Source organism: Vombatus ursinus, unplaced genomic scaffold (genome assembly GCF_900497805.2).
Source record: "Vombatus ursinus unplaced genomic scaffold, bare-nosed wombat genome assembly UNPS02004241.1, whole genome shotgun sequence".
Classification (NCBI taxonomy): Eukaryota; Metazoa; Chordata; class Mammalia; order Diprotodontia; family Vombatidae; genus Vombatus; species Vombatus ursinus.
The window spans coordinates 251,077-265,023 of record NW_020944019.1 but is presented as its reverse complement, the minus strand read 5'-3'; the positions used below and the strand labels follow the sequence as shown (position 1 = coordinate 265,023).

General features: G+C 53.2%; 1 protein-coding gene across 2 annotated transcripts in view; it reads right to left on the bottom strand.

The window, feature by feature from the left end:
- Positions 1-1,180: 1,180 nt before the first annotated feature.
- The window catches only part of PHF8 (PHD finger protein 8), a 24,451-nt gene continuing 11,684 nt past the window's right edge, over positions 1,181-13,947 (bottom strand). The window contains exons 11-21 of one of the 2 annotated variants that reach the window (XM_027877128.1): positions 13,542-13,631; positions 12,765-13,070; positions 12,365-12,504; positions 11,126-11,304; positions 10,712-10,797; positions 10,183-10,316; positions 9,408-9,748; positions 8,572-8,667; positions 7,273-7,382; positions 6,319-6,646; positions 1,181-3,086 (exon numbers count right to left, since the gene is read on the bottom strand). In XM_027877128.1, coding sequence (XP_027732929.1) covers positions 2,998-3,086; positions 6,319-6,646; positions 7,273-7,382; positions 8,572-8,667; positions 9,408-9,748; positions 10,183-10,316; positions 10,712-10,797; positions 11,126-11,304; positions 12,365-12,504; positions 12,765-13,070; positions 13,542-13,631 — 1,899 coding nt within the window. In that variant the 3' untranslated portion in view covers positions 1,181-2,997. The remainder of the gene's footprint in view (positions 3,087-6,318; positions 6,647-7,272; positions 7,383-8,571; positions 8,668-9,407; positions 9,749-10,182; positions 10,317-10,711; positions 10,798-11,125; positions 11,305-12,364; positions 12,505-12,764; positions 13,071-13,541; positions 13,632-13,947) is intronic. The other variant, XM_027877138.1, reaches the window with a different exon arrangement.

Genomic DNA, 13,947 nt, shown 5'->3' with positions numbered 1-13,947 from the left:
CCCCCCCCACGTTGACCTCTCTCCATAATGCTGCCCACACATTGGCCGCCCTGGGCCTCTCCAGGTTTTCAGGGGGCTCTTCTAGCACAGTTCATCTAGAACCCATCCTGTACTTGCAGGTCTTTACTCCCTCAGTGATGTGTCTTCCTGGCTCCCCAGTACGTCCAGTTGTTGTCCCACAGGCACCTCAAACGTAAACGGCCCATGAACAGACCTGTCAGCCTCCTTCTTCTAGCCGCTGAGGTCTGTAACCCCGTCTCTCCCTTCACGTACAAACACTCCCCCTGCCCCTAGGTCTCGTCTGGCTCCCTGGGCCAGACTGCCACTTCTCACCTGGACTATTGCCCTCTTCTCTAACCGTAACCCTCCACACAGCTGCCCTGCTGATGCTCCTAAAGCTCAACTGAATCCAAACTCGTGCTGGGCATTGAAAGGCTCCAGCCTGATTGGCCCCCGCTGGTTTCTCGTTCAGGACCCTTAGCCTGGCAGGCCTTTTGGAACCTAAGGCACAGCTCAAGGGGTCACCTCCTTCCAGAAGCCTTTCTGGGTTGCCCCAGCTGGCAGGTGCCACCTCCTCCTGAGTCACCGTGTTAGCTTGCACAAATCTTGGACAAACTTGCTTATGAACACCTATGTATCCCCCAGTAGAATGTCAGCTCCTTGAAGGCAGGGCACTAGCTGTTTACCAATCAGGCCACTGCAGATGAGAGCAGGAGTCCACTGGAGGGCAGTGATTGGCCAGATGTACCTCCCACTTCCCACTGCACCATAACATCTCCCTCAGGCACCTGGGGCACAGCGAGAGACCTGACACATAAAAGGCAGTGGGATCTTGGCAGAGTGCCTTCCCCCCCTGCCCTCCATGCCCCCCCCAACTCAGCTGCCTGTTCTGGAAGAGGGAGGTCAGCAAGGTGTAGCAACAAGAATGGCAGACCCCCCCCCCCCCCCAAAAAAGAGTGGCAGACCCTGTGTGACCCTGGCCTAAGTTACTGAGCCTGTCTCCCTCTCAAGATTGCTGTCCAAGTCTCAGGGGATGGTTCACGTCAGTACCAGGTTGGCCACACCAACAGGTCACAAAATAGTTTCTGGGGCTTCTTGTGGCCCCACTCCATTCTCCTTCCCCTACCCAAGGCGCCTGAAAAAGGAATGCTGCTGCCCACGCAAAGAATTGGAAGCCAAGTCAGTGCCAAGATATAACAAGTTTTATCTCTCTAGGAAAGGACGGATCTAAATAAAAAATATAAATTACATCAGTAATAACACCAAAATGGGGGGAGAGGGCCTCAAACTGAAAGAAAGTGCCACCACCACCAAAGTCTGGCTTCGCGTCCGAAATACACAATCCTCCCCACTTCTAAAAATAGATTTCAACATGTACAGAAGTGTGGTGGTGGCTTGAGTGTGTTCTCTCTTTTGTAAAAATAGAATCCGGATGAATAGAAATGCTTTTCTCCTGGGCCCCCAGCCCAGCCGCTGGCTGGCTCTTTGGCTAAGGAGGGAGAGAGTCCAAGGCTGGGCTCCCTCCCTTGGGCTGTACCCCCCCCCCCCCCAACGCTTACAACCTGAAAAGTCCAACAAAGAAAACAGACGCCCCCACTCAGCTCTTTGTGAGACAACTTGGAGGGAGGGGGACAGGCCTTTCCTTTACCGTCATTTGTCAACAACAACAGAAAAGCAAAACAAGGGGCCCCAAACCTCAGAAATAAAAAATGTGAAATCAAAGTATCCTGGGCAGAGCTGGCCTGGGCTGCCCCAAACCAGGTGGTCTTCTGGAAGCAATTAGCTGCCTTGGCCTCTCTCTCTGCTGTGACTCCCATCTCCATGCAGGTGAGAGAAGGGAGTCAGGCTCTAGCCCATGCTTAACTGGGACTTTAAGGGATAAGGTCGGACAAGGCAGACCAGTGGGCAGGGCTCAAGGACAACCATGCGCCACAGGTTTCCCTGCCTAGCCCTGTTCTAGCCAAGTGGCAGGGAGCTTGGGATGAGGGAAACAAGAAAAGCAGTGTGGTGAAAGGTGGCCAGTAGAGCTTGGGGAGGAGGGTGGAAGGGATGGCCACACTTCCTTGGCTCCAAATTACCCAGCCCCATGGAAGCCCTACAGCTGCTGGCTCAGGCTTTGAGCCAGTGGCCCTTCTGCTTACAGTATCCCAGTGGGGAGATGCCCCCCAGGTCCCTGAGTCACCAGGGCAATCCCAGCCACACAGAGCAAGCAGCTGGAATGGGCCAAACGAACCGAGAGGTGGTTCCACACAGACTCCATTTTCCAACCCTGCCCAGTTACTCAGAGGGGGCGTATTGAGATGCCCACCCCTGCCAACTCAGCCAAATTGGGGCTGAAGGGGCCAAGCAGGGGGTCATGAGTGGGGCAATACTTTGCTTGTGGGCGCTTCCAGGTCTAATGAGGTGATGGAAGGCAACCTCTTCTGTGTCCAGTGTCACAGACCTGGCCCCTGTACAAGGAGGAGCAGGGCAGGAAGGCAGACCAGCCAACGGGGCTGGCTATTCACACATGGCTTCTATACAGGCCACAAAAGGTGGCATGGCAGCAGCCTATAGCAGGCTTCCTGCTCTCTTCCCTCCAAACTAGATGAATGGGCCCAGACAAGGGGGAAGGCCAACAAAACTATTTAAGGAGCACCGGGTCCCCTTGCTCATGGGCCCTAACTGATTCAAACAGGGGAGAAGCTGAAGGCCTCTCAGAAGTCAGACTTCACTCTTGCAGCCTCCCCATTCTCTAACAGGGCAGTAAACAGAAATAAAGGCCAGGAAAGGGCAAAAGGAAATGGAGAGGGAGGCCAGTGAATGAAAGAAAGGCTAGGCTTCCTCCCTCCCTCCCTCCCTCCACCAGGGACATTCGCCTCTTAAGCCAGCCACCCCCAAGGCTGGCCAGGAGGGCTCCAAACAAAAGAGAAGTCTGACATGAGGAGTGTCTGCAAAGGAAAAACGAAGCCTCCGAGGGCCAGGAGACTGAAGCAGGGCCCTGCCAACATGGAGGGCTCACAGCAGCAATTTGCCGTTTCTGTGGATCTTCAAGATGCGGCCAAGTCGCTGCTTGGCCGTGGCCAGGCCCTTCTTGGGCCGCTTTCCTGGAAGCAAAAGGAAAAAACAGGAAATGAAGGTCCAGCTGAGGTGGGTGCACCCTTCAATGAGTCCCAACACAAGGTCTCCCCACCTCCCCTCTCAGCCTGCAAGCTTCCATTTTCTCATGTATGAAGCGGGGAAAATAAACGCTCTGGTACCTGCCTCCCAGGGCTGGTGGGAGGCCTAAATGAGACCCTGTCTACGGCCTCCTCGAACACACAGGCCTCACCTTTCTCTGGCCTCCTGAATACACGTCTCTGAGGCTTAAAGGTCCTTGGAGATTAAGTGTTATTAGCTCTACCTTACAGATGAAAAGCCTATGGGGCAACGATTTGGCCAAGGTCACACAAAGATTAGCTTTGACTTTTAGGACAGGACACAATTCAGAGGCTGACTCACAGGTGGGTCTTAGACATGTGACGCGGGGCCTCAGATCCTTGCTCTCACCTATGGAAGGGCTCCATCACAAGGCCTACGTTTGTTGCTTCGCCCACCCTGGTAGAACACCAGCTTCTCAATGCCTTCATCATGACACACACTCCCCAAGCGCTGTGCCAGGGACTGAGCCCCAAAAGCCAAAGGGCAGCCCAACCCTGCTCACGGAAGGCTTCACTTCTACTGGAATCAAACAGTTAGAGGACGGGCGCAAGCCGATGATGATCAATAGGAGCAAACATCTACAGAGCACCTGCCATGTGCCAGGCACTGTGCTGAGTGCTTTGCAAACCCTATTACATCGAATCCTCACAACCACCATGGGAGGTAGATGCTCTGATTGTCTTTGTTTTACTTAGTTTATAGGACACTGAAGTGGATGGAGGTGAAATGACTTGCCCAGGTCATTCAGCTGGTTAAGTGACTGAGGCTGGATTTGACCTCAGGTCTTCCTGACTCCAGGCCCAATGCTCTGAGGTCCAGTCATTTTTCAGTCGTGCCCAACACTTCATGATCCCTTTTGGGTTTTTCTTGGCAAAGATACTGGAGGGGTTTGCCATGTCCTTCTCCAGCCCATTTGACAGATGAGGAAACTGAGGCAAACAGGGTGAAGTGACTTGCTCAGGGTCACATGGCTAGTAAGTGCCTGAACCCAGATTTGAGCTCAGGAAGATGAAGCCTCCTGACTCCAGGCCCAGTGATCTATCCTCTGGGCCACTCAGCTAAAAAGACCTGGCAACTCCTTGTATGGGGGAAGATGACACCAAGGTCAGGAAACTGAGGGGATCATGGGAGAAAAAGGAGAGTCTGGAAGAGAGGTGTCTTGGGGGTGGGTCAGAAAGAGGAGATGCCTACAAGACAGACAGTTGGCACTTGGTGATGTGAGTTTGGAGTTTGAGAAAGAGAGGAAGACCAGATGTGTAGTTCTAGGAGTCATCTGAACAGACATGATAATTCAAATGCACAGGGTCACAAAGGTCACTAAGTGATAAAGAGTATAGAGAGAAGAGGACCCAGGAATAGAGATTTAGGGCATACCCACAGAGAGTCGGTGAGTCAGTCGGTTGGCCTAGGAGCACTTACTCTAGGCCAGGCACAGTCATGGGACGTGATCTGTATAAAGAGCCACCAAAGGAGACTGAGGAGTCATCAGACACGGAGGAGAACCAGGAGTGACAGAGGATCCAGAAAGAGGGAGATCAACAGTGTCAAGGGCTGCAGAGAGGTCAAGGAGAAAGAGACCCAAGAAAAGGCCTCCACTGGATCAGGCAACCAAGACGTCACTGGGAATTCTGGAGAGGCAACTTTCAATTGGATGATGGGGTCAGGATTTAGAAGACAACGAAAGGAGAAGTCGGCTTGTCCCGTGCACATGGCTTTCTTGAGAAATTTAGCCATGAAAGGGATATGGCAAGGAGAAGGTCCACCTCCTCCTCAGGGACTGGGGTGAAAGAGGAGATAGCAGGAGATGACAGCAGGGAGATGTGAAATGAAGAGACTTGTGGCATGATCCTCACCTGAGAGAGTGAGGAAGGGGAGTGCTGTGGGAGGCTAGTCTCTGTGGCAAGTGGGAGGGCAAACCAAGTAGGGAAGTATAAAGGACTGCCTCGCTGCAGTGAGGGCCCACTGAGGTTATATGACATACATCTGTAGTGGACTTGATCACCTCTATTTTGTGACTTTTCCAGCTTGTGAATAGGAGCAAAGGCAGCAGATGGTGAGTGACACCCAAGGCCGGGTCTTGTCAAGCTACAATTGGCAAGAGAACAAGGGGGAAAGGGACTGAGGGTAATGGAGAGTTGAGAGAGAAGGAATAGTGTGGCCATTGGTGGGGCAATGGATGCCCTGAGAAAGGACCGAATTAAGAGTAAAGTACAATATATCCAATTGCTTGCTGTCTTGGGGAGGGGGAAGGGAGAAAAACTTGGAATTCAAAATCTTATAAAAGTGAATGTAGAAAACGATCTTTACATACAATCGGAAAAATAAAATACTATTAAGTAGGAGGGGAAAGGATAAAGTACATTACTAGCTCCACTGGGGCCATGGTGTTCCACTGGATCGGGCCACTTGCTACTTGGTGAGTTCAAGGGGTCTCCAGCACATTGAGTCTGAGATGTCCAAAAGGCAGCGGCTGCCAAGGGACCAGAGCTCAGGAAAGAGACGGAAGCTGGGTAGATTCTCCATAGGGACAATAATTAAACCTATGTCACCAAGAGAGTGTTGAGAGAAGAAAGGAGGGAACGGGACAGCCTTGGGAGACAGACAGCCACAGACGGCAGGTTTGTTCAGGATGATGAGCCAGCAAAAGACACTGTGAAGGAAAGGCTGGGGAGGCCAGAGGAGAGCTAGACGGGAACTGCTCAAGTGATTTGACCCTGTTGTTCTCTTGGTCAATGAGCTCCTGTGGTTCCCTACTACCACAAGGGTCAAATACCAACTCCTTTGTTTGCCTTTTCAAGTCCCTCCAAATGATCTAACACCAGCTCACCTGGCCAGGCTGATTTCCCATTACACCCCATTCCTGCCCAGGACATTAGTTACATCCCCACACGTGTGGAATCCCTTTACCTCCATCTCTCCTTCAAAGCTCAGCTCATCCCTGAGGCCTCCCTGCCAGTTGCTGGGGCCTCCCCTAGAAATGACTTTGTAGTTTATACCAGAAACAGCAGAGGGCCATGGGAGCTCAGTGCACAGGGGACGGACAGGGAAAATCACCTGGCAGCTGACCAATGAAGAGACTATTACAATGCTTCACACAAGGCAATGTCTATTAGGAGGGGGTGGGAACACCTGGCTTACCTTGTGTAGCCTGACTCCCCTGGGAGCTGGCCGAGGGCCGCCGCTGAGACAAGAAGACACCAGGTGCCATGGGTGTGGTGCCTCGGTTCACCTGCGCCATGCCAAAGACACTGGGCCGGGCAGTGTACTCATGGTCAGCCAGGCTGCCAGCAAATGGTTCCTGCTTGGGCTCAGTGGGTGGTGGGGGGCTAAGTGGTACAACTACAGGTGGGGGCACTGGCACAGGAGCAGCTGTGCCAGGACCACTATCTTGAGAGGGCAACTGTTCCAGTTCCTTCGCCAATGGCTTCTTCTTGAAATATTTCCTCTTCTGGGCTCTTTGCTGCTCCTGAAACACAAGGCGAGTGGAAGAGAAAGAGTGGGGGATGTTTGTGAGAAGGCTAAGTGCTTGCTGTCTCATTCATCCGACTCTGACTTTTTAGTGCCACGTCTGGCAGGACCTGTCGCATCTTCTGTGGAGACTCAACTGTTATTTCCCTCCATTTAGCATACTAATGAAATGGAACAATTGCCCTGGTCTCGAGGCAAGAAGTATTCTTCAAAAAGTATTCTAAGTTACTGATGATGAGCTCTAAAGACTGATCCCTAATGCCTGGTAGGCCTCAGGACAGTGGCAGCATTACAGTTTTTCATACAATAAAACTTTCTTGAAAAATATAAAAACCCTTCTGAGCTGGACAGCAGGGGGTCTCCTCTCACCCAGCACCTCCGAGAAGACAGGCCCAGTGGAGTACCTCCAAATTTCAGAGGCCAAGTCATGACTCTGAAAAAACATCTTCTGGCCAGTGGCTTCCCTTGGCCCTTACCCAAAGCACACACATGCATGTAGGGTGGCCTATCTGGGAGGCTTCCACTTGGCCATTTCTTTAAGCTCCCATGCCCCTCCCCCAGCACCACTAAACACACAGGACAGCCCCCTGGTCAGCATGAGGAGCTGGGACCCTGGCCACCTACCTGCTGAGCCAACTTTGCAGCTGCTGCAGCTAAACCTGTCTCAATGGAGGCCACACGAGTCCCCTCCCGAACAGGCCGGGCCTGCTTTGGGAGGGTTGGGGTCACACGGGCTGCAGTGAAAAGAGAGTCAATAGAGACAGTGCCCATTCTCAGGAAACAAGGCTCTTGCTGCCTCTGGGATGTGGTCCAGATTCCTCCCAAGTCCTGATCATCAGGCCAGTCTTGCTCTCCTTTCCATGCTGACCAGACACAAGTCGGGCCTGTGCCCATCTACACCTTTCACTCGTCCCAGGCCCCCTCCTCTCCAAGGTCCTCCCTACCCTGTACCTACTGAAATGTGTGTGCTGCACCAACTTCCTGAACCCGAACCCCTGACCACTCCAGCACTCTTCGGTGCAGAGAAAGGACACTGGGCACGGAATCCAAGAGATCTGGACTCAAATCTCAACTCTAATCCTGATTGACTATGGGACCTAGTTTCCCTTATTCACAAAACAGGGGTGACAAAGGCCCACCTCCACTCCTGACCTCAGCTAAGGAATTGACCTTATATCTTATCTTTTCAACACCACAAAACCCGCACCTACAAAGATAGTGGAAAATACGGTGCCTATCTTTCTTCCAGGTTTTGACTCCCAGAGTATCAAAGCTAGAAAGTTTCATGGATACGCTTTGTCCAACACTGGAATCTCTAGGTCAAAGGGTAAGGACAATTTAGTGATTTTTCTCTAATAACTGCAAATCATTTTCCAAAGCAGTTTGCCCAATGCAAAGTTCCACCAGTCGTGTTCGAGGGGTCGTACCTTCCTATACTTTTCTAACATGGATTCTTTCATTCATTTTGGCCACTTTCATGGGGCATAAATGAACCTATCAGCAATTTAACTCTTCTTAAGATATCCTAGAGCTGGGGGCAGCAAATCCTGGTGTGCCTGCATGCTCAAAGGGTGGCTTGGACCTCTGTGAGGAATTTCTCATATTTAAACATGGACAAACCAGCCTGGCCCTCTGGCAAACCAGAGTCGGCTAGCCCTGCCTCAAAGTCTCAACAATAAAGATAAATGAGAACTGGATCCCTACAAGCAAATGCTCCCTGCTGCCTAACTGAAGCCCAGAATCCTTGTCACTGCTCCCTCCCTATGGGGCTGATTCAGTCAGCCCCAACTGCTGAATTCACCAGAGCCAGGTTTGGAAAACGGTGACTCAATTCATGCAGATCAGTTGCCCTGTCCCCTCGCCCAAGCAGGGAGGAGATCTGGAGGTCAGAGGCCCTTGTCTGGGCTGTAACCCTGAAATCACCTTTGGGGCTCCAGGGAGCATCATCCGTGCTCTTCCTCTTCCTAGGGCGCGATTTCAAAGCAGGGTCATCGTCGTCTGACTCTAGAGATGGGTAGACTGTTAAGGAGGGGGAAGCCATGTTGGTTATTGGGCTTCTGGCCAGAGGAACAGAGACATGCCAATACACACAAGCCCAGCCACTAACGTCCTCAAATGTTTACCACCAAAACTTTGACTCCAGGGCTTAGCTAGAGAAGTATGCCTCCGAGAGCTGAGCCTTTGGCCACTTCCCTCCCCGACGCCCTGGCCCTGCCCCTGCCCTGCCATCTCTTCATGTCTCCTCAAGCCCCTGGTGTTCCTGAGCCTCCCCTCTGGGTGCCATCCCCTCAAAGACCTCATTCCACTGGCTAGCTGACTTTCTGCTGCAGGTATTCACGTGTGTTCTCTCACCCTCCCTGTTCGTTGCCCCGAGCTCCCCAAGACACTGGTCTCTCTTCTTGTGGAGAAAATGCCCATACACACCCCTCTCCCTCCCACTCAACAGCTGCCTCTGAAAAATTTGAGGGGTCCCATATTGGGAGCCCCGCAAGGGGAACATTGTGACTTTCTGATGGCAAGGCTCAGCATTTGGGGCAGGGTCCAACAGGGCAGGGCAGGGGGATAACAGAACAACTTCCCCAAGGTCCAGGCTGAGCTGAGCCATGCCAAATCACTATCCCTTGCCACCCTGGACATGATGGCCATAAAATGACAAACCTGGCCCTCAAACAAGCCTGGCACCTGACAGGCCAGAAATACACCTGGCTTCTCTCCCCCTCTTGTGGGCCCATCGCCAGCCTCACTGGCCTTGTCCTTACTATACTCAGCATCTTTGAAGCAGGCCCCCAGGCTTTCCTGTTCATCATCTAGGCTGGCCTCAGCTTCCTCTTCCTCCTCTTCCTCACTTTCCATTCTCTGCTGGGCTGGCTGCTTCCCAGCTCGCTTGCTGAGGGCCCGCTGGTTGGCTGGGGTGCTGGGGCTATCAGTCTTCCCACGAGCAGAGATGCCGCTTCCACTGCCACTGCTGCCACCACCCTCCTGCCCTGCAGTCCACCAGGCCTGAAGGTTGGAGGCTGACGGGGAGGATGAGGACTGCAGGTTTGCCATACACAGCATCCCCTGGATAGCCTCTTGGGTACTGGGGGAGGCAGGGGCCTCACTGCAAGGGGCAAAGAAAAGTAGCTGAAAGAAGGTCCCCTTGGGGAGGGAGCCACCCAACAGAAATAGGCCAAGGAAGGAGAAAGCCAGCTGGGGAGTGGGCATCACAGAAACGAGGTGTCTGGGGCCCAGCCTTTGCCTCTCTTCCCCAGAAGGTAATGTAGTTAAGTAAGGTAGGGGGCGAGACAGGCTCCTATGGGGAGCTCCCTAAAACCCCTGGGCTCCCCCAGCTGCTAAACGGTCAGTCTTCTTATCCCTTTTCTCACTGTCCTGGGGTTTGCCTTGGACTTCTGCTGATGCCACAAATGTCCAATCTCCTTCGTTCAGTGGCACAGGAGGCAGCTTGGTCTTTATTACATACCGAACCCAAGTGCCTCAGCCTGGGCATGAACTGTCTGACTGCCAGGGGAAGGAGAAACGGAGGCAGGTACTCACTTGAGGGCTGCAGAGTCGGGTCCCCCCACCTGCCTGCTGGCCTTGAGCAGATCTAGAATCCCTGTGGTTCCAGCGCTGGAGCCAAGCTGGGCTTCCACTCCTTCGACCAGGTCCTCATCGGTTGTATAGTCCTCCTAGAGCAAACCAAGGGTGCAGGCTGGGCTGGCTCGAGTGTATTGCACAATATACCTGGAATCCCGGGCCCTTTGCAAGGCGACTCCAATCTAGTCATCCCACCTCCTCCCATTCTCCATCTCCCCCTTTAATCCTTTCTTCATTTTAGCCAGACCAAATGCCCCTGAAGACAGGACCCTGTTATTTCTATGCCTTAGCTCACATCTAGGTTTTTTCCTGTCTTGACTTCACCCTTCTCTCCTCTCCCCGCCTGTCACGGTGGATGCTCTCGGGTGCCCTGCCCCGAACTGGGTACTCACCACAGGTGAGGCCTCACCAAATGACCAACTCCCAAGAAGTCCCCAATCCAAGCTTACAAAGCCTGAAGTCACAGGGGAGAGAACTGAGCTCCTACCTCAATGTCAAACTCTACCTCCCCTGGTTCCCGGATTCGGTTAGGGTCAGAGCAGGGCTTGGCACGAGGCAACTTCCGGGGGAATTCTAAAACACAAAGAGGAGGACACCTAGCCTCTTGCCTCTGAGCTGAAGGCGGGGGGGGGGGGTAGGGGGGGGGGGGTAGGGGTGAGGGCAAACCCAATAGTCAGGGTGGGGCCTGGATTAGGCCGCACACACCACACATCAGTCACATCTCTGCTCTAGTATCTTTTTTTTTTGTTTTGTGGCTGTTTCCCAATAGTTCCTGCTTGGGCCACACTTAAGAGTGCTGTGAGGCTGACACCTCTGGGCAAATGAGCAGGATCTGCAGGAGGAGGCTCAAAGAAAGCTGGGGGGAATCAGAAGGGGACAGGGAAGAGTGAAGGAGACGCACTGGGTAACTTCTTCCTGGGGACCAGGACCCTCTTCTCCTTGCGAGGCGTCTCATCAATCTGCAGGTCTTCTTCAGAGTCCAGGTCAAACTCGCCCTTCATCAGCAGCTTGTTCTTGGCTCCTCGTCTTGAGGTGCTCTTAGAATTCCGGGACCTGGCTGAGACCTTCACCTTCTTGTCACTGGGTTGGAGAAAGCCAGACATGCACGCGAGCACACGCACGCACGAACGAACACACACACGCATACGCGCGCACACACACACAGAGTAAACCAAGACACTGTCAGGGAGGCCCAAGAAAGCCAGCAGAGAGAGAGGCCCAATGAAGAGGCAGGACTCAGAAGAACAGAAAGCTCTCACCAGAGCACTCATTTGTAGCCTGAACAGATAGCAAGAGTCGGACCCTTTGGATCCCCTCCAACGGGGTAAAGCACCAGGGGGCCCTTTGGTGAGTGTGGCTGATTTCATCTGACCCGCAGGGTACCATTGCTCTGGGCAGCTGGAGCCCAGACAATCCATTTCCCCCTTGGGTGGGTGAGGAGGTAAAAGAGAAAGATTCAGGAATCACATGAGCCTGAGCAATGGCACAGTGGCTCACCCCACAGCACTTTCCTTCTGTTCCCTCCATTCCCTGCCTGCCTGTCTCCCTCCTCTTAAACCCTAAATGCACCTCCAAACTTACATGGGCATAACATGGCATTGAAGCCCAGATTTGGAACATAGCTAAAATATGCATTGACTCAAGCTTAAGGTTCTCGATCCTAACTGACAAATCCGGTGAGGTGACCCGCCGCCTGCCTCCAGGTAATGCTGCTGGCTTAGGCGGCCGTAACTCCGGAGCTCCCATCTCTGGAGAACCTGGTGTTTTGTTTGCCACATGCTTTAGAGGCTGGCAAATATCTGCTCTCACTAGCTCCCAATGAACCCCAAGTCGTTCCTAATGTTCCGCTAAGTTCCAAGTGGTTCTGGGTGCCCTGTGACTGATGCTTGATTTCCCAAGGGGTAATGGCCCTGCCCTGCCCGGGTGAGCCACGAGAGTCCAGAGCGCAATTCCAGCTACAACTCAGTCCCAGGAGGCTGCATGTGACAAGAGATCACTTTCTGGTGCCCGATGGCCACCCCACCATTTCCCCCACTTCAGCACAACTGAGTCTTTCAGAGATCTTTGTCATCTCCTGGAGCACTGCCAGGGCTTTCTGAGGAAGGGCCTGGCCTGCTCACCATTTCTGGGCCCAGCTCACCTTGCTGCTCTTCCATTGGCCAGCACTGCTGTAACTTGGCTCTCTTCGATATCAGGTTCTAGGTCCAAGTCTAGATCTGGGTCCGGGTCTAGCTCCAGCTCCTCCTCTGGGGGAGCCAAGCAGGTGTTTGCAACCAGAAACTGTGGAACAAGATGGCACTAGCTCAGCTGAAGCCTGTCCCCAGACAAGTCAAGAAAGCAGAGGGCTCAGCCCAAATGCACCCCCTCTCTAGGCCTCAGTTTCCTCCTCTGCAAAATGAAGGGATTGGACCAGAGCAGCTCTTTCTGAAGCTGCTGATGGAGGAGAGATCAGATACCCAGAGGGTGTCCAGGGGCCCCCAGTACACAAGGGCCTGAGACAACCCCCTCCCAGCAGTATGTGGGGCCCTAGGGAAGCCCACCTGGCCCTTGGGAGGACAGCCCGCCTTCAGTGTCTGCCGCGTATATTTGTCCAGCAGACTGAGGTCCAGCTCATAAGGATCCACCATAGCCACATTCTCTCTCCCTCTGCGCTCCGCCTTCTTCCCAGCCTCCACCTTGGCTCGGGAGCTTCTCTTTTTGGAGCTGGCTTTAGAGGCTGGGGAAAGCCTGGCAGTGGAGGCAGGAGGGCCAGGGGTTGGCTTGGTGGCCGGGGTGCTGCTGACTAAGCCAGTTCTCTGGAGGCCAAAGGGGCTGCCAGTCTTTCCAATGTTCTGATGGAAGATATCCTGCAGAAATGACAGAGCCATTGGCTAACAGGGAGCTGAGCTAGCTGCACGCTCAACCCCGGGCCCATGTGGGAGAGTTCACATGGACACAGGCACACACGTGTGCACAGGACCTGCCCAGCTCTCATTCAGGCCAAAAGGATTCTGGACAATGAGAATTTTGTATGTTTGGTGCCCCTAAGATTGTTGTGAGCTGGCCCCAGAGAAAGGGAGGGAAATGCCTCTGGAGAACCAGAACCTCTGCCCCCTTTTCTATCCTTTTCACATCTCCACTCTATACAGGAAGAATGACAAGCCTTCTCAGCCTCAGTTTCCCTATCTGTCAAAGGGAAGAGACTAGAAACCAAATGTCCTCCCCCACCCAGAACACAAACAAATAGCTTTGCCACTCCTTGGTATGAGACAGAGGAGGTACTAGGAAGAAGCAGAAAACCAAACCAAGAGGGGGAACCTGGATTCCTGGGCCCTCACCTCCACCAGACGGATCTCCTTGGCCAGATCTTTGATAAGTTGGACTGTCCGCACAGTGTCAGGGATCTCAGCTTCATGCTCTGGCAAAGCCTGCAGCAAAAGAGGGTGAGGGATGGAATTGGGTGACCTGGCCATGCCCTAATCAAGGCTAAGAAATGGAACTAGTTCCAAAGGCAGGCCTGCCCCCTACTGGCAGAAAACCCAAGCTGGACCTTCAGGGTCTCCTTCACTGGACTCTGAATTAACCACCCAAGGCCAGAATGTACCCTTTGCCTCAAAGGCCCTGGTCCACTAAATGTGGAAGACTGTGAATGAAAGGGATCTTCTCTGCACTCCTCCCTGGCCCATGGGGTGGCAACCCAGACTATACAGGCCAACTCAGACACCACCCCCTGCAGCTCCATTT